The sequence below is a fragment of the Polyodon spathula genome, chromosome 3 (genome assembly GCF_017654505.1).
Source record: "Polyodon spathula isolate WHYD16114869_AA chromosome 3, ASM1765450v1, whole genome shotgun sequence".
In the NCBI taxonomy this organism is placed as follows: domain Eukaryota; kingdom Metazoa; phylum Chordata; class Actinopteri; order Acipenseriformes; family Polyodontidae; genus Polyodon; species Polyodon spathula.
In genome coordinates this window covers 82,583,091-82,608,579 of record NC_054536.1, presented here as the reverse complement: position 1 = coordinate 82,608,579, position 25,489 = coordinate 82,583,091, and the positions used below count along the sequence as shown (strand labels likewise).

The following is a 25,489-nucleotide window of genomic DNA, read 5'->3' as shown; positions in this document are numbered from 1 at the left end:
CATGTTTCTCTACAACAATTGGAATAATACTACCATAATCAGAAAAGAACAAGATCAACCTTAATGAGACTACTCTATTAAATGTTGTATTTTTATTTTGTTGTCTATGGAATAGGCACATTTGTAAAGGATGTTACTCATCAGGGAGAGAAGAACTAAAGGGCTCACCACATTACACTGCAGGATGTACAGTATTTTATTTTCTCTTCAAAGTACAGAATATTCTTAATTTTAAAATAAAAAACAAGCCAGTTCTTAGTGTGCACTGGACTTTTCATTGGTCACGCCCCCCCTGGAGGTGATTAGCAGCAACTACAGTTCTAATTGAGCCTAGAGCTTCTAAACATTAACCCTAAGGTTTTATACAAACAGATTTTATATTTAATATATGCTTTTCTCTTTTTACGTTTGATTAATTATAATATTTGTGTTCAAAGGCTACCTCTAAGTTGATGTGTTTTATTTTTTTGCTCTCTTTGTATGACAGCTACACTCTGAACTTGGTTAGAGGTAGCCATTAAACAAAGTAGGCAAGGCTAAATAAAGCCTATGAAATTTAACATTTCTGTGATGAATAAATATGTAGCAAAGCTACATAAGCCATCTGAATCCAGATGGAATTGGGCTGTGGAGTAGAATAATATTGTCGCTAATCCTCATTACAGCGAAACAACCAATACATGGATGCTACTATAATAACATTGTTTCTTCTTTTATTATAACAATAGGGTTAGAAGTTTGTCTTCCAGAAGGATATCAAGAAACTGGAACTAGACCTGTTTGGTGAACTTCGTGTTAATTTTCCCTTTGTAGCTGTCAATAAACTAATCTGATAACTGTATTTAATTAACCCTATTGTTTACTGAGAAACTTACATAATTTATTAACAAGATGGATTCAAGTACTGTAGGTTGTTGAGTGGACAGACAATGCAATTTTACAAAACATAAGCAACACAATTTGATAGTTAAATTTAATGCTAAACAAGGGGAAAGTAACATTAAAAAAAGATGAATCTGATACACACTACATACATTAGTGAGTGTTTAAAAATATAGGTTAATTGTGAATTCGATTTTCATAAGAAACAAATGCATTCATACATTTGGTTACAGTACACTGAATAACTACCAATAGTTTGAGGTTTTGAGGGGACCACAGCTCTGTAAAACTGCTGACATGAAATGCCTGAAATATGAAGTTGGCATCTCAAATAGTTTGAGATATTCGCAAACTAAATCTTCCCTTAGAGGTACGTTTAAATATTTATATACGTAGAGCAAGTGAACAATTAGATGGGGAAGCAAAATACAACTCATTTTATTCATACATGATTTTAATCCTTTATTGAGCAGCAATTTAAATCCTGTGAGTCTAACATTTATTTTACATAAAACTTCAGAGTGGTTACAACTTTCTACACGATAGACCATACCACATATAAATATCTTATCCCTATAGTTTAATTTGAATGACGTACCCAACTAAAATAGGGTACAGAGAAGTCCTTAGTGCAACACCACAAAATACCAGCTTATTTTTTTTTTATTTTATATTTTTTAAAGGTTAGATGTGCTATGCATTTTTCTAAGACATAGGAGACTTCTACAAAATATACAGTGGCATCACTGGATTGAATACAATATGAATATTATCCAGCCACTGCATAATATAATTCTGTTGGATTTTATTACAAATAAAGATTAATCTTTACACAAGCAGCTGTACATTTTATTTAACTAAGTCAGCAATGGTTTTATCCATGGCTTCTTTATTCCTGAAGCAAGAACTTTTGGGGAAAAAAAAACAACAAAAAAAAAACACACACAACATGACATACCAAATTCAACTCAAAACACTACATTTTGAAAGTAATAAAACAAAATGTTCTGGATTTCTGTCCTTGCACAAATGGTGAAGGATACACAGAAGATAGACACACAATGAACTTTATGAATTAGATGACTGAAGAGTTACTTTATTCTATAAACAATACGAAGCATTACTGGATACAGGATTGTTATTGTCGTGATAATGCTTGTATTGCAATACAGTTATTGTGCCTGAGTAGGTCTTAATATGACAATAACAACAACAAAAAATGTTTGAAACTATTGATGTACATCTTGTTAGAAATGGAAACAACCAAATATTGGCTTGATGGTCTGCCCAGTTAATACCTGATACATTATTGTTACAGGGCCTACCTGTGAATTCACTGTGATGAGAACTACACTTACTAAATTAAGGGCCGTCTTTTTTCTTATTTATACCAACCTACCCATGAATAAGCCTTATAACAATAATTCAGTATTTAAAGAAAAAACAACACAATGAGGTTCTGAATTTTTCTGAATAACCACATATACTACCAGCTATAAACAAATGTTATCAATAAATGTCAGGCAAGTGAGAATACTTTCTGTCCCAATAGCCACTTGAGAAGAGCCAGTCTTGCACGCCATTGTGAGGGTTCAATCCCTGGTGGAACCAGCTGGGCCACAAAAAAACCAAAAAAAACAAAGTTTACTATCAAACAGAAAAAAAAAAACTTAGAACATTCCTTTCTTAATCAAGACAGAACAATCTATACTGGAAGTGGTATACTGCACTGTACAGTCTTTCTGACTATCGGTTAATTTTGACCGTGTTCTCAACAATCTCTCTCTCAGACATCTTTATCCTCCCATAGTTTTTGCATCCCTTTATTTATTTCTCTATTTTTTGTTCTTTAACAGCTGTACCTTTTCACTTTATTTATGCTGTCTTTGATAGTGTACTGTCTTATCATTTAAAATGCTGAAGGAGTACTCTTTTACAACATTTACAAAAAGTGAGGAATGGGGTGGACCCTTCTATTCTACACTGCTGATTAGTGGTGAGTACAAAGGTGAACCTCATATACACTGTAGAGTAGTTAGAAAGTTGGGTTGGGGAATAATGGCAATAGTGGAAAATAGTCAGAGCACTGAAATTTTGTGTGACGTGTTACTGCACACTTCACGTTCCACTTCTCTGCGAGTAATACTTTCACTGACTTTTTAAACACCTGATCTTTCCTCTGACAGATTACCGATGGAATAATTGAGGGGGCTCCATACTTTTTCAGAACAGTCTACAGAGAGTCCTGCTGGGAAACACTGCCAACACATCACGATGTTAGCATTTGAAAATAAAACTGAAACTACCAGTGACTGAATACAAACACATTCCAACAGATGCAAAGAAAAGGAAACGTGTATTTTGTTTCAAATAATATGAAAAGGGAACTGGTAAAGGGCTAGGGTTTTCTAGGTTTGCTACCCACCATTACAACTGCACACGGCACAACAAATACAGTAGCTAAGGATTTAATGAAACACGATACAGATGCATTCACAGTGTAGTACTGCCAGAATAACAGTAACAGTACACATACTAAATTATTGAATACATGGTGTTTTTGTTGTCATAACATCAAAGGATTGCCTGGATGCCTAAGAAGCATACAGAAAATATAGTTTGCTACATCATAATGAATAACTGAATATATCATATGCTAGAAAATATGAAATGTGCAAAGATGATCCTGATGAAGATCTCTTGCATATCGAAATGCTGATTTGACCTGTTGGCATGGTGTTTTGATAAATACAATTATTTATTTTGCGGATATTTCATTTGTTTATTCTTGTAAAGATGGGTTGGTACCTTGTGTCATTTTAAAACCATAGGAGAGAAAGACTGTGGTGTTCTTATCAAATCTGTTGTCTAACAGTATCCCTAACTATTAATGGAAACATTGTGTTAGTGCTGAGATCAAATGTAAATTATGTAGATTTAGATTTTTATGGGTGAAACACATTTTAAAAAATATAGCGTTCTATAAAGTTTTCCTGTGATTTTCATTTGGTCAAATGAATGCATTCCTACACAGCACATGCATATATTCTTGTACTTCAATATTCTGCAGCCAGCAGTGTGCTAGTTTGTGGAGCATTAACACAGTGCACTCCAAGAACAAGTCAAAGCACTCCAAAAAGTACAAATAGTTCAAACCTGGGGCCCAGTGCTGGGTTGCTTTAGGTGAAAATAATGGAGAAAAATACCAACTTATTAGAAAATGCAAAGCATGAAAAGCTGATTTACACAAAGCATGAAAAGCTACTTTACACAAAGCATGAAAAGCTAATTTACACAATGCATGTAAAAGCTTTGTATGAGCAATCTCACAGTAAAAAGGTAACTATATTGTTACTAATGACTAGATTGTCAACCATGACATATTCACACTACAAAACTATTTTAAAAATTGGCTTTACATGAAAACAGACATTGAGCATCTTGCATACTGCCAGTGATCTCATGTATCTTTTCATTTTATAACAACTACAGTGGTTTCCATTTATTATTTAATGACTCATAACATCAAAATAGCCTTTTAAATTAGTGAACAGAAATGTGCAATTAGTAGAATGATAGGCAAGAGATTAAGGTAGTGCAAAAAGAGCAAAAGTGATACAGGCCATCAAACATTATATAAAATTCACAGTTAACAGAAATGTAAAGGTATTTGTTACTAAATACCCTCTTTTTTATATTATTGTTTTAAAAGATCAGCCTTACAGCTTGGAGAATGAGAATGCACTGCATCTGGGTAACTAAGACACATTAGCGCTAATGTATCTTAAAGAAACTGCCATACAAACATTGTTCATTTATATGTCAAAATACTGGTTTGCCAGTTGAATATCATGAATATTATACTGACCTGGTCTTCCAATCTTCATCAGACTTCGAACGTTTTTTACGAGCTGCTCTCTGTTTCTCTTCCAATCTCTTTTTTTCTTCACTTGCTAAGTCTGAAACAGAAGGGCATATGATATACAGAAAGTGTTTGGAATTGTGTGCTGCTGTTGGTCTAAAATAGAAGCACTAACAAGGATGTTTTTTCCATGTCTGACCAAAGAAAAAAAGAAAAAAACTGCCTGTCTGCTTTAAAGAACAAGTAGCACGGTTCCGAAAAATATAGCGTTACACATTCCCACGTGATGCTACAACTGTTTAAATAACGTACCTGTAATTCTTATTTTCACTGATAACATCCTGACAAATTTTTACACTTATAGCTAAAGTCTTTCAAAGCCCTTTTTAAAATGGCCGCTCTAGTGCACCAGGGTTTGAGATCTGTCCTCTAAATCCCTGCAGGTAGAGCGATTAAATTAACATATGTTCTGGCTTTTATGTTCCGTACCACACCATAAATCATTATTGCTGTGTTACCTGTTTGACAATGTGGACAATAATCCTTATACTATAGGTGCACTAGAGCGGACATTTTGAACTTTGAAACAGACTTTAAAGTTATGTAAGTGTAAAAAGTTGTCAGGATGTTAATGAAAAGAAAAATCACAGGTACATTATTTAAACAGTTGTAGCAACACGTGGGGACATCTATCGCTATATTTTTTGGAACCCCGCTACTTACTCTAAGACGTTTTGGTAAGTAAACAGAAACACAGAAAAACAGCCATAGAAAAAATACGGCAGTAGGGAAAACAAGATATTTCACCACAATATTAACAATAATGAACGGAAATTTAAAACATCTACAAATAACAAAGGCATATGAAGAGCACATAACCTTATTTATGTAAGTCTGAAAGGGCCCTTTGGTTATTTCCACGGAGTTATGTTCAGTAATCTTCGTATGAAGCTTTTTATGCAAAAGTTAATGTTCATATGAGGACATTGTGAATTTCAACCCCCTGACCGCCCACTGAGTCACACTAACCTAGGGTTGACCCTTTGCCTGAGTTCACATAGTATCTGAATGCTCGCTCCTCTTTTCAGACATGGGCCTATTCAACATTATAAATCCAATGTGATTCAACATTTAAATAACCATAATCTACCAGCAAATCTACTTATCTATACAGCTAGATAGATTTGCCTATTTAACATATTTGCATAATATCTTCAGCCCCAATAGTCAGCTCACTTTCCTGTACCTATGTCTCCGTTTTCCATTGCTCTTATATCTGGTCGTAACCGGCAATCAGTTTTAGGAATAACAGTCTCCATTTCTGGGTCCAATTCATTCAGATGCATGGCAAAGGTAGTGAAGCTGTACATCTAAAAATAAAGTAAATGGAAAGTAATTCATTGCACTTGGGTTATCACAACAAACTACAGTAAACATTGAAAAAATAATTAAATATTTTTTCTTATGAGATTCAGTCTATTTTCTTTTATGCTTATCAATGCAAGACTTTACTAACGTAGTTTCAAACTATTCTAATAATGGTAAAAACAACTCTAAAAAGGTTAAATAAAAAATAATATAAAAAGCCATCAGCGAAAAACACACACACACACACACACACACAAAAAAATCAACCTAAGACGTATTATTGTTGTGCTATGGGCATTACGGCTTCTATTTTATTTTGAAAACAGAATTACACATTATGTAATAAACTAGAAATGTTAGTTTTAATAAACACAAATTAAACACACCCAATAATATGATCTATGGGGTATGTCATATCACATCAAATGGTTTGTAAACATGAAGTAATATGGAAATGCAAAAGAGATCTGCATCACTGATATCACAAGGTTAAAAACAATGTGGCAGTGAAAAGGTTTGTTCATTCGACACCACTTGTAATGAAACTTTACTGTGAGAATCAGAGAAAATGACTTGTGTACTAACTAAAAAGACCAGTGTCAAAGATGTGGTACTGTATATATCACTAATATGGCCGGAGGTTAAAACCGTGTGACAAAGAAAGCTGTGCAACAAAGCAGCAGCTCAAAGTGCACTGTCCCTGTGCAGCTGTAACTTCAAAAGGTCACGGGACATCACTATGGCAACCATATTAGGGCAACATTATGGTAATCAATACATTAAGCACAGGTCACAGGTCAAAATGAATGGGTCGTTTACCTGCTGAGTTTTCATACCACTGAAAATATGAAGTTGCCAGTTTATATGGCTCATGAGATATTAACAGTATTAGGTGCGACAGAGGGACTCACGCTCCCCTATAAGTGGCCAGGTGTTATCTACTCACCTCTGTAGAGTTTGGAGGCCTAGGGGCTATCTTCCAGAGAAGATGGCTTCCTGGAATAACCTGAACAGTTTCTGCATCTGGCATTGGCATTTCTTCAGTCTCCTCAGAGCTTGTTGTCTAAAACAAAATACAATAAATAAACTCTAGTTATATAGTATATTGTCCCATCAATGAGTTATTACAGTCAGACAGAAGCAGTGTATATTTGGTTCAATGGAGTATGTGGGTGAACTAATTTTAACCTGCAGTCTCCAGATCCCTTGTTCTAAGAGTGAGGCACTCGCTTTTGTGTTAATATATAGTCTAAACCTCTGGGAAAGACTGAAATGAGTACTCAGGGAGAAGTTGAGAGGTCAAGAAGCATGGAGAATAATGATTACAGTCTGCTTCTGTGTTTACTGTGCCTGCTGGAGACAAAGAACATACCATCAGTAATTTAAGCACCCATCACCCACCCATCAAAATGATCTTGCATAAGGCCCTGCTGTACTAGGAGCCCAGTTAACGACCTGAGAATGTTGCAGACCGTAGTGCTGACATACATATATCTTTTTTTTTTTTTTTTTTGACACCCATAGCCTCATATACTTCATCCTGAATTCTGAATCTGTAAGATGTTTCACCGAATGCCTTACCTATGTCGGTGCATTCATGATATACAATTTTCATAACTTTTGCTTGAGATACACTTTTCATTTTAGTACATTTTACACATACCGGTTTACTATTCTTCTTTTCATCTGCGTTCTTCTTGTCATTCTTCTTGTGTGCATCAAATGCGGCCAGGTCTATGCTGTACAGGCACTCGGTCCACTTGCCATACAGTGCACAAATCTTCTTTTTGCTGAGAAATAAAAGTTTGATAACTAAAATAAAATAACTTCCACTGTCTGAATCTCATTTCTAAAAGCAATTAAAATTCACTTATGAGAACTCAACCAATGACACCTTATCCTTTTGTTTAGTTTTAGTTTTCTGTTTTTAATTAACAGGTTTTAATAATGTTTTCCCTCATTAAAAAAGGAGTTAAAGATTTGAGTAATTGCTTTGAAAATATGGCCTGAAATGTTTAACTATGGCACTGATGAATAGTGTGTTTACACTTGAATTCAATAACTGTGCCGACAGAAAGCAATAAGAAAGTAAGCAGAACAATGAAGTTAATTTCAGGCCTTTAATATCTAATAAGTAAATTACCTTGCTTCAAAATAAACTGACATGCTCACAGAATCAATTTAAGTAATTTATGGATATTTGCACTAGGACTACAGGCGTTGCATCCTTTTGAATCTTAAAACAATTTTTGTGCATTACTCCAGTATATCAGTGATTTTAAAAAGTGACGCCAGCTTGAAAGCTAACACAAAAAGGAGCACATCTAATAAAACGCCAGTACTGCTACAGTAGTGCTATGTTGGACAGGTCAGGATTAAATACCTCACCAGTGTAGTAAACATGATCTTAATGAAATTGCTGTAACATTGGTTTTCAGTTGAGAGTGTCTGTTGCATCACTTTCTCTCAGATAGTGTTTTTTGCAGCTTCTCCCGTTTAACTACTTACTCTGGTTCAAGTCCTGAACCAGCGGTGCATCTTCTGGTACTTTTACATTTGGACATTTAGCTACGTTAGCATCATCACTTTATATTTTGCTATACAGTACACACCTTACATTCAAATTACTGTAGGTATACGCACAGTAACAGACAGGTATGATTTATTTTTTTTTTTTTTTTTAAACACAACAACTTCCAGCTGAAACTTTTCACTTTTATAATGCATTTTTGACATACAATAAGAAACACCCTACCCAGATGTACTAACTTATAAATGAAACTGAAAACCCACCCTAGGGAGCAGAACTGATGTTTTGAAAACTCTTGTCAAGTTAGCATTATACCAATTTACCAAAACAGACCACCTTATTCTTACATACAGTATCTGAAGCATATTTGCTAGTGTAAAACTAACCTTTTATCCAGAATATAGCCTTCAACTTTGTGCAACTCCTTCCCAAAAAGGCCACATGGTTTAAAATTCAAGCAACACTTTTCCCCAGTTCTGTGGAGAAAGAAAACAATAAAATAAATGGGATCCAACACCCTTTCCCAATTTTGGAAAAGCGTTCCTTTTTTCATTAAAAAAACACAATTGCAATACACGACATTATCTGTCAGTCACAGCAGTAAATACAAAAATAGCTATTAGCATCATAAAAACGAGTTCTTTATGGACATTCACTTTATGATGTATACATACTTTTGCCAGTTACTAATATAAGCAGTTTGTTAGGTGTACTGAATGTAAATACCTAAAATGCGACATACGTACACCTCCACCAAAAGGGGGGTAAGGCCACATTGCAGGTTATGAGCACTTTCCAGTCAACACCACTAGTAAGTATTTTGGTAAGAAAGCAGTTATTTTTCAGTTTATTACACCGAAAAGTTTAATAAACTCCGTTATTGCAAATACCGAAAACTATTGCAAGTGCCTAGTTTTCCTGCTTCAAAAGCACGATGCTGACAGTTATGCAAAACCCAAACTCATCTATAATAGTGTGCAGGAATCCACTGTGAAGGACTGCAGTTGATATACCAAGCGCCACACCAAGCTACCAGCAATGCTATTGTAACAGTACAATCAACTTTGGCTGACAAGGTCGCACTGGATTCCTAGGTACCCTAACTTATTTTATAAAGGGGATCTAATCTGAGTTTTACTAAATAGGGAAAGAACCAGGCGGTGTGGATCAGCAACCCAAATCCAGATACAGAAGCAAGACCATAAAAACAGTACGCAGGCTTATTTTGGCACAGAGTAAACTTACTTACAACATCACTGAACAGGGTTAACATACTGGATGGAGCTCAGGACACAACTCCACTAGGTCAAACTCTGGTACAGTCATTGAGGTGAACAGGTACACACAAAATCTAACTTCTAAATTTAAACTTAAACCACACAAAACAAAGAACATAAAAAGATAATATTAATATAAATAATTCCAGTGTTCACAATTCATTGTGAAAATATACAAAACCACATTAAATTAATATTGTGCAAAAAATAAAACAAAGACTGGATTAAATCTAAATGAAGGCCCTGCCATAGCCAGTATCCCTGGCCCCAGATCTGTGCCCCTCCTATTACTTTTCTAAAAATGTCCTTTTATTTATTCAGTTAAAACCTATACCCTGTCCAAACCCCTAATCTAAAAGCAACATTTGATTAGCGGTTCAATTCACATTATAGCGTACCTTGTGCACAAAACAACGGGAATTATATTGGAAGGATTATTGATACTAGTTAGACTGCTAAACATTTGTTTTACTTTAACTTCTGCTTTTCCAAACAATCAGCCCTGCTCACTTCTCTTAACTTATCTTTTAATATGTGATAATTGACAATCCCCCATTTTGCCTCATAGCAGAACCAACACACCTTCATTACCGGTACTAACTAAAACATCAACACACACATTAATACGCATTTCGACAAAAGCCGGGTAACGGGGGATTTGTCAGTCCCGAACCATTACACTAGCACTTGGGGAGTGATGCTGCTTCAAGGCTGTGGTTTACAAAAAGTGTTGTACAAAAAATCCTAAAGCAAACAATTTCTAATTATTTTTTATTTTACTTTAGCAACATTTTCTTTAGGTTAAAAAGGGTCTGCTTCCTCTTGGTTTCTCCAAACCTACTAATCCCAGCTTCTCGTGGCACTGAAAAGGTTCAAGGATATTTGAAGAGAGGTCTACTTACTTGTGGTTGATTATTTCCACGTTGCCATACTGCTCAATCCACAATTTTCCAACAATGATGTTGTGCACACAGCATGTGGGGTTTGTCCAAGTATACGACTCATTGTGTCTGCAATAAACACATATTTTTAAACTACTCTTGGGGCTACATTTCCATGAGAAACTATGTCATGAAAAGTGACCCGAACATGCAATGCAGATACATTCTATTGCTAAGCATACCACGTGTCACTGTACAAAACATTGATATTTACAAAACATGGGGGATGTGCAGTGGAAAGATGACACACTTGCACAAGGTCTTGTTTGCCACCGCCATGCCCCACCCATGTCAGAAATATTGTATGTCACAGTTTTTCATGACATACCTTCTATACATTTGACAAACAACCTCTCGATTTGTCCGAATCACAATAGACAAAAGTGGTTTTTCAGTGATGATATCTTAAATCACTGAATATGGTTTTAATAGGTTAGGTCATGGCAAACTTATATTAAATCACAGTGCCAGAATATGCAGTCTCATTATTGGTAGTTAATGTGTAGATTTGAAATGACAAACCTACCCCCCCACCCCACCCTCACCCATGTATGATCACAAGCTTACTTGGAAAGTTCTAGTGTTATAACACCTTTGGGTTCCGCTTCCACACTCTTTCCCCAAAATTTGAGCTTGGGATAAATGGATCCGTGGAAAACAAAGTCCTTCTGAAGTCCTTCAGCATGGAAAGCACTGATTGGTGGATGATGGCTGACCTGTTCCGATATGATCCTAAATCCCAAATCCTCTCTGATAACATGTAACAAATTTGCAAAAAAAAAAAAAAAAAAATGTATTGAATATAATTCTCCTTACACTGAAAATCAAAAAGAAGAATAAAGCTCATACATTGAATGTATCAAAGGAAAATGCCTTTCGAGTTTAGTGTTTTGAATACACTGAAAATGAAAATGTTTTGAAGCTTTATCAAAGACGATTGACCTTCACCTGACAAGCTCGTAAGTTTCACCCAGAAGCGGATTGAATGGTTTACCCGTTCGGTCCCATTGCCCGGCAACAGCAGAAACAGCAAAGGCTGCAACACACTGTACGAAAAAAGCAATTTTCAAATATCACATTTGCATTGTTATTTCTACCTCTCTAGAAGACATAAAACACACTGTATAAGATTTTTCAAATGTAACACTTATGCATGGTTTTGTTGTCACAATCAAACCAAGGAGACTGATCTTTAAAACTAAAAAATAAATCTTTAAAATACTGTTTCAATTTATAGCATAATAAAATTAATTTCAAACTAAGAACAAACAAAATACTAAGTTTTATTTTTATTTTGAAGCGCTAATCTCCAAGCTGATCATGGAACTGACCGATCCAGTAACACAGCCTGAAAATGATTCTCACCAGCTGTTAAACCCTGATGCGCCACAAGATCCCGGATTTTGTGCCCGCTTCCTAGTTACTGCAGTCCTTTGTGAAAATCATTCTTACTGGACAACACACGGCAAAGGAATACCGCGGAATAGCACAATTAGTTTATAAAATGTAGCAGAAATCAGATACTACCTGGAATCATTTGTGGTATAAAAGGATTCCAAGCAATAAACTCTATACACCCGCCCCCCCGCCCCCCATTATATTTATATTAAAGTACATTATCTTGTTTCAATTGATCGCTGTCAAATTGCTTACCAGTTTTATTTACTGTTGACGCTTTGTGTTCGTTCTGAATAGCCTTAAAAAAAGCTTTAAAACTGTTTTGTTAAAATTTGGAATCACGCTTTAAATTTTAACACATAACCAAATCATCGTGCCATATCCACATGTAGGAGTAGATGGGACCTTGGACAGAATCGCATTCAAAACAGTCAACATCTTTTTCAAAGCCTGTGCACACCATGCAGTGACGTCATCGCACACTGCCGTAGTTAATCCTGTAACAAATCCTGTCATTGTGGTTTTGTGATTCTCAGTTGAGGTGGGTGCTACCCACTTAGCAGCCAACATTCCTTCATGTTATCACAAGCCTCAAACTAGAAACTGAGCCTGAAAATTAACTTTAAAAGATATAAAGGCGGGGAAAAAAGAGTACCTGCATTCTCTCAATGGAGTTTGAGGACGCGTTCGCTTGGTGGATGAGGTACGTGTGCTCCATGTACTCGGTGAGGCGCTGCAGGAAGCTGAGCGGTTCATTGAAGATCACAGGCATGGTGATCTTGGAGAGCTCCTGCCAGCACAATATCACACTGGTGTTAGCAAATAATCCAAAAGGAGGCTTTTGTTATAAACGGCAAAACCAACACTTTAGCTTTATCAACATTTTTTTCCCCTAATAACTTCCTTAAACATGCAGTGTTTGAGTTGGAATTATGACAATGTTAACTATAAGCCTAATTGTACAATAATAAATAAAGGAACAGTCTCTTACATGTACCCATCTACAATTGTTGAATCAGAATATGTTGCAAACTTGGGTATAATACATGCAACAGTTGTGTTTTATACTACTATGGCTAAAAGACCCCTCGGTGTACAACATGAAATAAAAAATAAATGCCATAAGGTACAGTATTTTTTTCTTGTTTTTTATAATGCAGACAGGCACCTTTCAGTATAATGCGCACCCAAATCCGAAAACATTTTTGACAAGCCAGAGAAATAAAAAAAACAAAAAAACAATACAAAACAGATTAAACAAAGTACCATTTGCACTTACATAAGATAAACCAGCAGAGGAAGAGTGGATTGAGAAATTTGAATACACAACAGCTGTAATACTGTCATGTAACTCTCTAGGGTGTCGCTTGATTCTCTATACTGTGCACACACTCTTTGTCAAGATATTATGACAATATGATATTGCTATTTCACATCCACTTTTTTGTAGTCTCTACCTGTGTAACTGTCAAAATACCTTGAGACAGAGCATTGTATTGTATTATGATGTTTAAAATGCAAATGTTTCTTTAAGTATACAGTACAGTTATGATACTCATTTTACTTCATGCTATTCACACTGTAAATTGGTAGAACAGCTTGGCCTATGGAGCTGTTCAGAGCTCGTTTTAATTGGGGATCAAGGGGACATATCTACAAATCTGATCATGACACACACTGCTCTCCTTTATGTGCAGCTAAATTTAGTTTGGGATTAGAACAGGTGTTTCTCCTCTGCATTAAGCATCATTATAATTATTACTGCACATTCTAAATATAACCAAATCTATAAGCATGTCAGGGTCTTCGTGAATTACATATAGCTTCTTCATGTAGTCAGCCCAAAAGTTTCTTCTTGTGCACAGGCACACTTAATTCACAATTTGTTGTCATCTTAATAAAGATGTATCTCATAAGAGACAAAGCCAATCTGTTCACTTATTCTATCACAGCATTATTTCCAGGTGTAGACACTGAAGAAACAGAAGATACAATAACTTACCATTCCAATGCATTTTTTAAGGATACTCCAGATACTGAAATCATTCCTAGAAAACATGGGTGCGGGTAAGCTTGTTCTAATAAATAAAAACAAATAATACATTCTTAAGCATGCCTTGGTACTCAAAAAATTATTCATCATCTTGAAAACATTTTGCATGCCAATAAGTATTTTGTAATCCTTCCAAAACAATGGAAGCTGTGCAGTTGTAAGCATATTTTAACAGTATTTTCTTATTCCTATTAGTAGGCAATGTTTCTCATTCATAAGTATATGTCCCTGCCAGATCATTAGGTTAGGATCACCCACAGCGGAGCCCATTAAATTCTTCCCATAGGGCCTTAGATCAGTGTCTGGTTTCATATTCAAAGTACACAACTAACTTGCAGAAAGAGTAAAAACCAACATCTCATGTTGATCATATATGATTATAATGGTTATAACGGTCCCCAGTTTGGTAGAAACTACTGTAGGCTTCTAGTTACATGACCAATATGTGAAATATCTCAGAATAAAAAAAAGTCATAAAAAATATTAGACAATGTATAATCATTAGCAAGTTACAAAATATAAGAAATAGGATCATTGTTAATATTAAAAAAATAAAAAAATTAATAAATAAAAAACACTAATCAGCGGGGGCATTTAACCCCAGCTGCATTCCTGCTTCCTTTCCTAACATACTGACTATACAGTACACGTCCAGATATGAAACATCTGGGAGGCACTGTCATTCAGCAAATGTGTGTTTTTTATTTTTTTATTTTAATAAATACAATTTACAATGTTGAGAATGAGATCATATCTGGTCTTGTCTCAGGCAGGCACTATTTCGAACACAAATCTTCAAAATTAGTACGTTGTTCTCCTACATTAAAAAATGATATAATCTCGGCCCCTATAGCACAATGCTTGCCAGGTACCGGTATTGTGAAAAAATCCATAATCTTTCATTTGTCTGTGATCCAAGATACGAAAGTGTTTATGCTGATTTATATATATTTTTTTCCCTTTTTCAGCAATTGATAATTATTGTATCTTGATATTGTGATGGTTGCATATGGTGCTCTGTGCCCATCAGCGCGGGGTGAGGTGCAGGATCAATCCGAGGCCAAGGAACACACCTGTAGGAAGACACCTGTAGGAACACAACTGTAGGAAGACACCGGTAGTCTGAGAGGCGACACACTTACTAGCTTTATTATGATTCCTAGCATAAGACAAGTCACAGGTTAAAGATAACTTGGTTCCCCAAATAGTTGTTAACTCCCTGCATACATACAGGTAAGTTGGCATAAGAACTTAGTACCGATTGGTTCCTAAGTCCCTATGAGTTCTTGACTTGCTAGGTCTTAACTCTTCCACTCTCAATTGCTTCTAGTGTAAGCACAGAGGAGAGATGGGGCAGTTACATGGGGTTACAGAGGTTTTGCTCTGTCCTAATAAAAGGGGAGGAAATCATAACACTACGTATAAAAATCAAATGATTAGTGCTGAGTTTTACTAAACTGTACTGTTTACTTGAAAATGATGGGTTGTAGAGAGTGTTTCATCTGCAGTAGGTGTTACATGTTGATTCAGCCATTACCCGTGTTTTAAAGTAAATATCAGCTGATGTTACCCAAGCAGTCAGAGCACGGCTAATGTTTACTGACTTCTATAAGTAAAGAAGATGTTCACCCCTTAAATCAAGCACACAGTACAATCAAAACATCTAAACTAAACAATATTCAGGAGTTTTTTGAAGGCGTATTTTCGATGGCTTATGTCTGCAGTTAACCCTGCAGATGCTCGGCTTCACTATGAAAAAATAAATACAATCCCAGATGGATTGTTTTCTATATATACAAATAACAGTCATATACTGCTAGTTGTAGTAGCTCTGGACTCTGGACTTCACCTATTGAGGTCTGCATGGATGATGGGTGGCATGGTGGAGAAAAGTGAGTGTGGATAAAATCTAAGCAGAGTGTGTGTATGTCTGTGTGAATGCAAATGTGAAAACGAGTGTTCATGGATGTACTGAGGAAGCCTTCTTTTTTAACGACACTGCAGGTCTGTTTACAACGCCACAAAAAACTGTAGGCAAGAAAGCTAACATAATATACCAATATATTCAAATATTTACACATCATACTGTACAGCTATGGCTAAATGTTTTGCATATGTCCACAGTGGTGAAGCCTCAGGTCATTGAGAAGCCTCAGCTCTAGGATGGGGCAAAAGCCGCCATATTATTTTGGGCACCAGAAAATACCTCGAATAGTACCATTCTTGTTGGAAGTTGGGGTCTATGAGAGAAATGGCTCGCTTGCACAGTAAGTCGGCCACTTCCTTCTGAAGTACTGAGGCCTGGAGTGGGTTCGTCACAAAAGCATTTGTGATTCCTCGAAAGGGAGGAGGTCCCAAGAGGAACTGAAGCACGTAACGTTGTGCATGGTGGCGAGCACCCAGACATCCAAGGTGCAAATGTGCCAATAATGCAGCTGGTGTGCCAAAGTGTATGAGGCCGCAAGCCTCAGGGGCCTTGCTGGGGCTGCTGATGTTGTGGCGGGGCAGTTTGGGGCGGCTGCCTAGGGCGGTGGCCCTGGAACCACCTCCTGGGACGCTGGTGTGTGGGCTGGCCATGACCTGCACTCCCTCTGCCTCTTCTGGTTGTTCACTGTAGTTGTGCCCTGTAGGTGGTGAGTAAGGTCACCCAACGGAGCCGTGGGACCTCGGAACTGTTCTGGTGACAGTCCCCGTCGGAGTAGTTTGTCAGCGGTTCGACCTGCCCCACGCAGGAGAGCGGGGAAAGAGTAACGCAGCCACCTGCCGCGACACCTCGCGTTCCCGGTGGGATCACTGCAGGATCTCCTCCACGGCTGGCCCAAAAGTACGTCCCGGGGATATTGGTGCGTCTAGGAGCGCAGCCTTATCCACATTGGGAACCCTCGCTTGCGACAGCCACATAAGGCATAATTCGGTTGCCACTGGCTCACACAGTCTCACACAGTATGCCATCCATGTAGGCTGTCAGCATACCCACCGTGTTTGCCAGGCGGGTTACCTATGCCTCCACTGCGTACATCCTCTTGAGGTGCGTCTCCATCACCCTGCATTGCTGGTTCGGGCACTCCGGGTCTCTGGCCAATCCTCCCACTGGAGCTAACTGGGGGAAACCTCGTCTGGCCCAGCTGCACCTTCCAAGGAGGCAAGCTGAATGGCCTGGTTCAGAAGACTTGGAGCTGAGTCCAAACGATCCCAGGAGAGCCTCCAAAAAGTCCGGGAAGGCTGGGAGTTTGAGGACAAGAAGCAGTTGTCTGCATCTGGAATACAGACCGGCGTGGTTCTGCAGCTGGAGTCTGGGGACCTTTCAAGAAAACTGCAGTGTACCCCATAAGTGGTGAAGTTGAGCTAGACAGTGGTGGTGGTACACTGGCTTCCGAGGCAACCTCAAAGCCGGGTTCCGCCTTGGCAGGGGGCTCAGGCTCTCCTCCTTCTTCCATGCCAGAGGAGAAGGAGGTCCCATCCCAGGAGGCCGCTACAGACAACATGTCCTCCTCTGCCAGCTGGGACACCTCTTCACGTTCACCCTGATCTCCCCTGGGGGAGGGAGGGTATGGTACTTGGGGTAGCACTGCACTAGGCACTATGTGCAACGAATACCGTGCAGCACAGTGTGTCCGTGCACCGAGGTACCGAAGTACTGAGGGCTACGCGTGTACCGAGGTACCAAAGCACTGGGGGGCAGCTATGCAATGGTGCCTACCCTAACTGCATGGTCACACATCTGGTCAGCGCGTAGCAAGCACCAGGGAGACACAAGGGCCGAAGCCATGGAGGGCGATCTGAAAAGCAAACAGCAAAAACACTGCAGAAAAAAAGTTGGGGGAGAACACACTGTTGTTTATTTTGACTGACTACTATATTAAATATGTACAGCATACTCAGCTAAGTGAATTCCTCTCGGGAAGACTGAATTCCTCTCGGAAAGACTATTGTTGCCTGTGGCTTTGGGCATAGTCCTATATAAACAATCTATACAAAAAGTCTGTTTGGACTAACGCTCACGTCTCAAATCGACCCAACAACCTTGGTTTACAAATTGAAGTCCAAAAGACCAATTGGTCACACACTCAAAATAAGGACAAGATTTACTGTAGTCTTTTAAAAAAGATTTTCTTTATTAGTTAAACATGTTTTTTTTCTAAACCGAGCAAACAAACAAAAAGGCAGTAGAACTACACGTTTCGACACAACAGGTCTTCATCAGGTTCACAAAGTATATATGTAAGCAATAAGACCCGACACAGAGGGCACTACCAGGCATTATATGACCATGTGGGTAATGGGGCCTGAGATGAAGTCAAGGATGCTATTACAACCAAATGGTCGTACAATGCCTGCTAATGCCTGATGTGGATTATTATCATTAATATTATATCTATAATATTTATTGTTTTAAACTGAATTTTTAGGTTTTCCTTTTTTTCCCACGTATCCTGCCACATAAGCGCTCTAAAATAAACGTTCTATAAATATAGCTCTCCATAACAACGATCTTCAGCTTTTTAAAACTGTATACTTATTTGAATAAAAAGAGAACAAAAGACAGTGAAAGATGTATTCTTCTTCTTCTTCTTCTTCTTCTTCTTCTTCTTCTTCTTCTTCTTATTATTATTATTATTAGTGCAGTTATTAAAACTGCTTCCATGAAAATAAAGTGAGGATAATGATCAGGAAAAAAAAATCGTGCAATTGTAATTATTATTATTATTAAGTATTTTCCTTGGTAATTAATTAGAATATTTCCAGATATCTAGCAGTTATCAAAAATGCTTCCGGGAAAGTTGCCTAGTACTTGGACAGCAGAAGCAGTGTTACCTTCGGAACAGCTTGATGAAGAAACACCTCAGAGTTGCTCGTATTTTCTGGGATGTTTAGATTTAGACATTCCTCAATTGAGATCTTATTAAAAAGGTTGAAATCTACTTTAAAATGACATTTTGTTAATAGCTGATGGAGTGATCTTGTTTGATTTGTGATGTGGTTACAAATATTCTAAGGGCATATATCAGGGATATATAGATTATAATATAGAGATTTTATTTAACATCATGTAATCAAAGAAACTACAAAATTATATTGCAAAAGTCTACCGAAGCCATAATAGTAGTACAGTATTTTATGTTCGATGTCAAATGTTTCAATTTTTGGGATCGGAGCCGAAGAAAGAACACGACACCGCCGTTAAGAAGCGTAAAGATTAGTTTTGGGATGGTAGATCTCCATGAAGCACAGAGAGGTGTGCAAGTGGGATCTCTGTGTTTAATGGAGTAGAGCACGCCGTTTTCACGGTACCTTTTATTTTATAGTTTTTGTACAGTATTTTATTTTTATTTTCGTACATTGGTCAGTGTGTACTCCATGTACTACCACTGCTGGTAGTGTCATGGGAACTGCAGTCTGTGTCTATGTAAATAAAACCTGTTTGCCTGCGGGGTGTATCAACTCTAAACTCCGTAAGAAAAATAAGAACTGTTATTAGAAAATAAAAGCAATCAAAAGGCAGGGGAGGTACTACCATGAAATAAATTCCTTGAAGAGGAATTAAACTCGAATTGAATACTGGCTTTAAATAATATACAATTTTTCCCTACAGATAGTCATCCTATTATATCTGACAGCACACATAGCCAAGCAACAGTATTGGTTGTCTCACTCCATTGCCAGTGACATACTGTACAATTACGGTACATGTTTTGAAAGATTTGGGAACATTGGACATGAAAGGAATAAAATATCAGGTTATGCAAATAACACACGTGACATAACACATTACAAAACAATGCAGAAGTAGGTCACTGACTTAAACACGTTACAAAATTACACATTTGCATTTGTGAATGATTATGCTCACAGATCAATTAGCCAGTGGGCGAGTGTTTTCGATGTTTGTTTGATAAACGTGTGTTTTTGAAGGCATACGCACATTATCAAATCAATCTAACACATTAAGATTCACAACCTTGCAGAGAAACAAACATCCATCCATACAAAAAAACGGATAGAAACAGTATGTGTGCTACAGTCGTGTTCAAAAATAATCCCAAAATAGATGCTCACGTAAAGTCCAAGATATAATCTACAATAGGTCAGCCAATTGGTCAGTAATGTGCAACAGAAGGTCACCATGACCGAAATCCACTGCTTGACAAATGTCCAAGTACGTCACTGACCTAGATTCTGATACCCTTGAGAACTTATACTAAGGAATTTGACCAAGTTTTATCAACAACTGTATCAGCATTTCTCAAGATAGAGCTAAACATTTTTGTTTTTTCAGTCAAGGTCTGAAATCGCTAAATTAAATTGTACCTAATTATTAACCCAAAAGATTATTTCATAAATTGACACAGACACAGCATATTGTGCACACTGAAAATGCGTACTTTATCTCTCAGAATTTTGTATTTTAGTTGCTTAAGCTACAGTGCCCTCTAGCAGTGAGCAAAATATCATACTGTAGGCGTGTATTACTGTATCTTATGAAATGTACATAAATAAAAATTCAGCAGAACCAGTTAGTACATGCATATGTAAGCAGAATATGATTACCATACATTTTATGATATGAAATCACCATACATGTTAAGTGTCCTTTACAGCGGGACAGTCAAGACTGGTTTCTGACTCAGAGGAGCTATTGGATTATTCATAAATGGCTGGCTGACTAGGTGCAAGATATTCCAGAAATAAAAAACAGCTGAGCCTTTTTTTTTTTTGTTGTTTTAATTAAAATTCATATCCAGCACCATACATTTGGATTCTTTCCATTCAATATACTCTAGCAATCACTCAGCACAGGATACTTCTGGATTACAAGAATGATTGTATTACATTGTAACCCTATTAATGATTAATGTGCCCTACATAGAGTTGCTTTCGCAGACCCTTCTTTGCTGAAGCGCATGCATGCCATTACTCTCAATTATTTATAGCGCACCTGCTCACAAAGGATACTTTCATAGACTGTATTACATTTTCTTAAGTTCAGCTTAAACAAAAAAATATACATATCTATGAAAAAATCAAACATGACAAAATACACAAAAAACAACTGAATATGGAAACTGAAGTGGAACTGAATATTGTTATAATACAAATACCTGATATGGACCAAAGTACATGAGAGAAAAGAGAGTTATTCATTACATGTCATTAACATTTAGGCTATGCAACTGAATAGTATTTCCCCAGATCAATGTGTCCAAAATCTTTTTTTCCTTCAGATATAATTTTTAAGGAAGACATGTTCCTCTTTTTAATCTCCAGCTGATTCTTAGCAATGTTCTTTTATAAGAACAGCAAGGACAGAAACAATGCATCCTTTACTTTCAAACGTCTTTCAGAAAGCATTCATTAAAATGAAACAGACACACTAAAAATACGTTTGACCTTGCAGATGTCTTTTCACATCAGTTAGCTGTTGTGTTCATGGTGTGGTGTTCTTGACAGAAACTTTTCTTTACAAATGCAGCTGTATTTATATTTAATGTGTGTTTACAGATGACACCCACTAGAAAACAGAGGTATGACTCATCTAACTTGGAGCAGAAAGCACACTGGTTTCTGCGCATTACATTTTACCCCGGTGCCCCCTCACCTGTGTTTCTTGATTCCGTTGGACTGGGGCTGCTCATTGCCATGGTTATTTGCCATTCTGGTTTGGCTGCTGCGGTCGCTGCTGTAGCTGACGGGTTCTTCGTCAAAGGAATGGCTTGTAACAGTTTCAAATCCACTCAAAGAGTGCTCCGAATCAGAGTCTGCATTGGAAAAGCAACAGGAAACATGTTAATGAAGCACCTCAGCCTGCTGCCAGAGCTCCTGTCAACAACTGAAACCTTCCACTCTGCGGCATACTGAGAAACCTGATCAGGGCATATTGTTGTGTTTGCAGCCTGCACCTGGTAACTTCCTTGAACGATGTTTGCCCAGCCTCTGAGCTTTTACATAAAAAGTCAGATAAATGATTCATTAATGGGAAGCAAGACCAAAACTAATGTTGGGGGGGGTCCTGAGTTTTCATTTTTTAATAAGATATGGAGCATTAAATACAGTGGGCAGTCACTACAACTTTAGCTTTTGGTTAAACAACAAAATAATTCCAGCAGTTTTTTTCTAATATGTATCACCATCACTTCGTAAGGATTGCATTTTTATTTTGAAAGACACACACAATATTGTGAATGTTTGATTATTTAAATGCTTTTTTGTAGCAATTAAGGAACAAAAAAAGCAGAGCATTTTTAAACATATTTAGGTCTTATAAAGAAGTCACATTAAGGAATGCAGGGATGTTGGAAACACATGAGTCATGTAAGTTACTGAGGAGTGTCTTATGGGAGTTTTACAAGAACTCAAACCCCCAAAAGGCTCACAAACTGGCTCTCATTCTCAGAAACCAATGGCTGCTTTCCTATGATTTAGGTGTTTTCATTTCACTGTGTTCCTTTGTGTGACCTATGAAGGAGGACGAGAGGACGTGACACAGCGCAGCACTGAATTACCTGTAATGAACGATCACTATATTTCCTTCATTTATAGCTTTGACAAAAATATCAGTGAACAAAAAAAACATCTACTATAGGAAATCATCAGACCTAAAAATGATGATATATTAGATATAATGATAATACATATTAGGTAAGATTTACTGATATTATTTTGTTAGCTATATGTCCAGTGCATTGCTACAACAGAGATTCTCCTTGTTCAATCCAAGGTCAAACCTTCTGCCAGGTACAACCCAAAGACAGGTTTTCTATTCTACCTTAAGGTGCAGTTGATTACTTTGTAGCAGCATGATACTGTTTACTAAAGCCTAAGTGATCCTCTGAGTTGTGTAATGAGAATAACTGCTTTGAATTCAATGTGGAATTATACAACTAATACAATAACTCACTACATAACTGTTATGCTGTTATGGGAGCAATTTCACTTCAGAACCTTGATTTACAAATGAATACAATAGCATGAACTTAAAATAAATGTCTTTGCCAATCACCGAGTAAGATCACACTCCACTGGCAGCAGCAAGAAGTGGAATAGCCCTTGCAGAGCTCAGCAGATTCGTCTGCTCATTCATTGCAGTGACCCTCTGGTAATGTTTTTATTTACTAAAACTTTGTGAAATTTATTTTTATATATATGTGTGTGTGTGTGTGTGTGTGTGTGTGTGTGTGTGTGTGTGTGTGTGTGTGTGTATGTATGTATGTATATATACATACATACACACACACACAAACACACACATACTAAATAAAATTTTCTTGTGAAATTACTTCTTGTGATTGGTTTGCATACCTTTGCTGTAATTCACATGGTTTGACTGCAGCTAGCTTATTAGAGTGAGTTTCATACATCAGGATTTTTATACAGCAAGATCTTTAATTGAAAAGGGGGGGGGAGTCAATAACAATACAGCTAGTACTAATACAAAGAAGAGTAGGACCCTGACTCACTAGAAACAGCGTCATAAAACTCATCTTCACTAAGCACACTTTGAGGTGGAGATCCTTTCACAACAGACTGCTCGAGTTCGTGGTGCTCCGTCGCCAGAGTCTGCAGAGCCTCAGAAAGAATCTTACTCTTCTCTTGTTCCTGCTCCAGTCTCAAGCTCTGCACCTTAAAATAAATGTTAATAGATGTATTATCAGAAAAACATTCTCAAAAACCTTCCTTTATATCTTTTTTCTGAACCCAACCACTCTAAAAAATGAACTAGGCACAGTCCGAGCCATGCTATTATAATGACATGCTTGTGGATGGCAGCTTTAGTACATTGTTTGCATATCTAAACAATTACAGATACACATGCATCAATAATAATAATTTAAAAAAAAAACTGCCATCAAAGGAAACCCCACATTTAACATGATGATGGCCTCTAGATTATCTTTGGGTTGCCAGGGGAGAAATTGAAAAATGGTCCAAAACGCAAACTCTCATGTCGTAGAGTAGTATCATCAATAAAACACGCCAAAACTGCCCATACTGCACAGGTCAGTGATTCTGCTGACACCGACTGGCACTTCTACAGTTACATCCTTGATACGTCAAGGTGGGTGTACATTATTTATTAAAATATTGTTATTCTTATTGCTATTATTGCTCCTTGAGAATATAATTTAAAAACATAAAAGAAGCCTGTTTTCTGGGTCCTGCCTGATCTCATCACGGCAGAGGTACGGTATACCATATCATTAATGTAACAGCCTCTCACAGGTCATGTTTCCTCAGCCTGGAATACAATCACCCTTCTTAAAGACCAGACCAGACCAGGCTCAGAAAGGTCTGACTGCAGGATCAAGTTTCCGATCTGGCAATATGAGATGTGTTGTTCTTCCTGTGAAAGATCTGCTTTCAGAAAGAGTGCCCAATGTCATCTGCTCCTACACAGATATACAGTATCATTTATTAAAAAAAAAAAAATTAAATAATGCACAGCAACATCTTGTGTAGTGCCCACTATGATTTTAATATAGCCTGTGTTGAAAATAAAATCTTCAAATGTGTATCTGGTAAAACGTTCTATCAAAAACACCACTTGGATTCTACAGCTTGACGATCTTGTATATATTACAGAATAGTATAGCAGCAAGCAGGTTTTAAAGGCAATGACGTCCGAGGATAAAACTGTACGCTAGAACTTTAGGACACATCCCAGCAGTATTGCTTTAAAAACAAAAAAGAAACACCATCCAGTTACAGTTTCCTTTACAGATTATTCATCAATAATGATCAGTGTGTGAACTGAATTTCCCAAGAATCACAAAATCACATTGTAGTGATAATGTAGATTGCAAGACTGAAGATTGAAAGCGTGACCCTAATCTTTCTACTCTTAAACAAGACATGACACCAATCGTATACTTTTCAAAGCATGAATTAGAAAGTAATTCATAGAGGTATGAAAGTACAGCATTATATTAATTTATTGGTTGTTCCTGGCAATTTAACACTCTCAAGACTCTGCAACATGCCTGTGCAGTCTTTCTGTGAAATATTTATTGCATAGTATGTACGTTAAAGCCCTTTTGTAAATTAAACATGCCTAGTTTGAATATACTGTAGCATGTAAATAATACATGCTTTTTGACTATTGTGATATTATGACAAATATGTTATCTCAGGTTTCTACCAACAGATAAGATAATTGATCAGATTTTCAATGCATTAACGTTT

At 37.1% G+C, this 25,489-nt stretch overlaps 1 protein-coding gene across 2 annotated transcripts in view; it reads right to left on the bottom strand.

The window, feature by feature from the left end:
* Nucleotides 1–586: 586 nt before the first annotated feature.
* Nucleotides 587–25,489, bottom strand: part of osbpl1a (oxysterol binding protein-like 1A) — a 53,976-nt gene continuing 29,073 nt past the window's right edge. Inside the window, exons 16-29 of one of the 2 annotated variants that reach the window (XM_041246126.1) lie at nucleotides 23,767–23,929; nucleotides 21,909–22,068; nucleotides 14,261–14,336; nucleotides 12,914–13,048; nucleotides 11,809–11,906; nucleotides 11,428–11,610; nucleotides 10,822–10,929; nucleotides 9,029–9,118; nucleotides 7,776–7,902; nucleotides 7,059–7,175; nucleotides 5,991–6,114; nucleotides 4,751–4,841; nucleotides 4,039–4,059; nucleotides 587–2,494 (exon numbers count right to left, since the gene is read on the bottom strand). In XM_041246126.1, the coding sequence (XP_041102060.1) occupies nucleotides 2,392–2,494; nucleotides 4,039–4,059; nucleotides 4,751–4,841; nucleotides 5,991–6,114; nucleotides 7,059–7,175; nucleotides 7,776–7,902; nucleotides 9,029–9,118; nucleotides 10,822–10,929; nucleotides 11,428–11,610; nucleotides 11,809–11,906; nucleotides 12,914–13,048; nucleotides 14,261–14,336; nucleotides 21,909–22,068; nucleotides 23,767–23,929 (1,596 nt within the window). In that variant the 3' untranslated portion in view covers nucleotides 587–2,391. The remainder of the gene's footprint in view (nucleotides 2,495–4,038; nucleotides 4,060–4,750; nucleotides 4,842–5,990; nucleotides 6,115–7,058; nucleotides 7,176–7,775; nucleotides 7,903–9,028; nucleotides 9,119–10,821; nucleotides 10,930–11,427; nucleotides 11,611–11,808; nucleotides 11,907–12,913; nucleotides 13,049–14,260; nucleotides 14,337–21,908; nucleotides 22,069–23,766; nucleotides 23,930–25,489) is intronic. The other variant, XM_041246127.1, reaches the window with a different exon arrangement.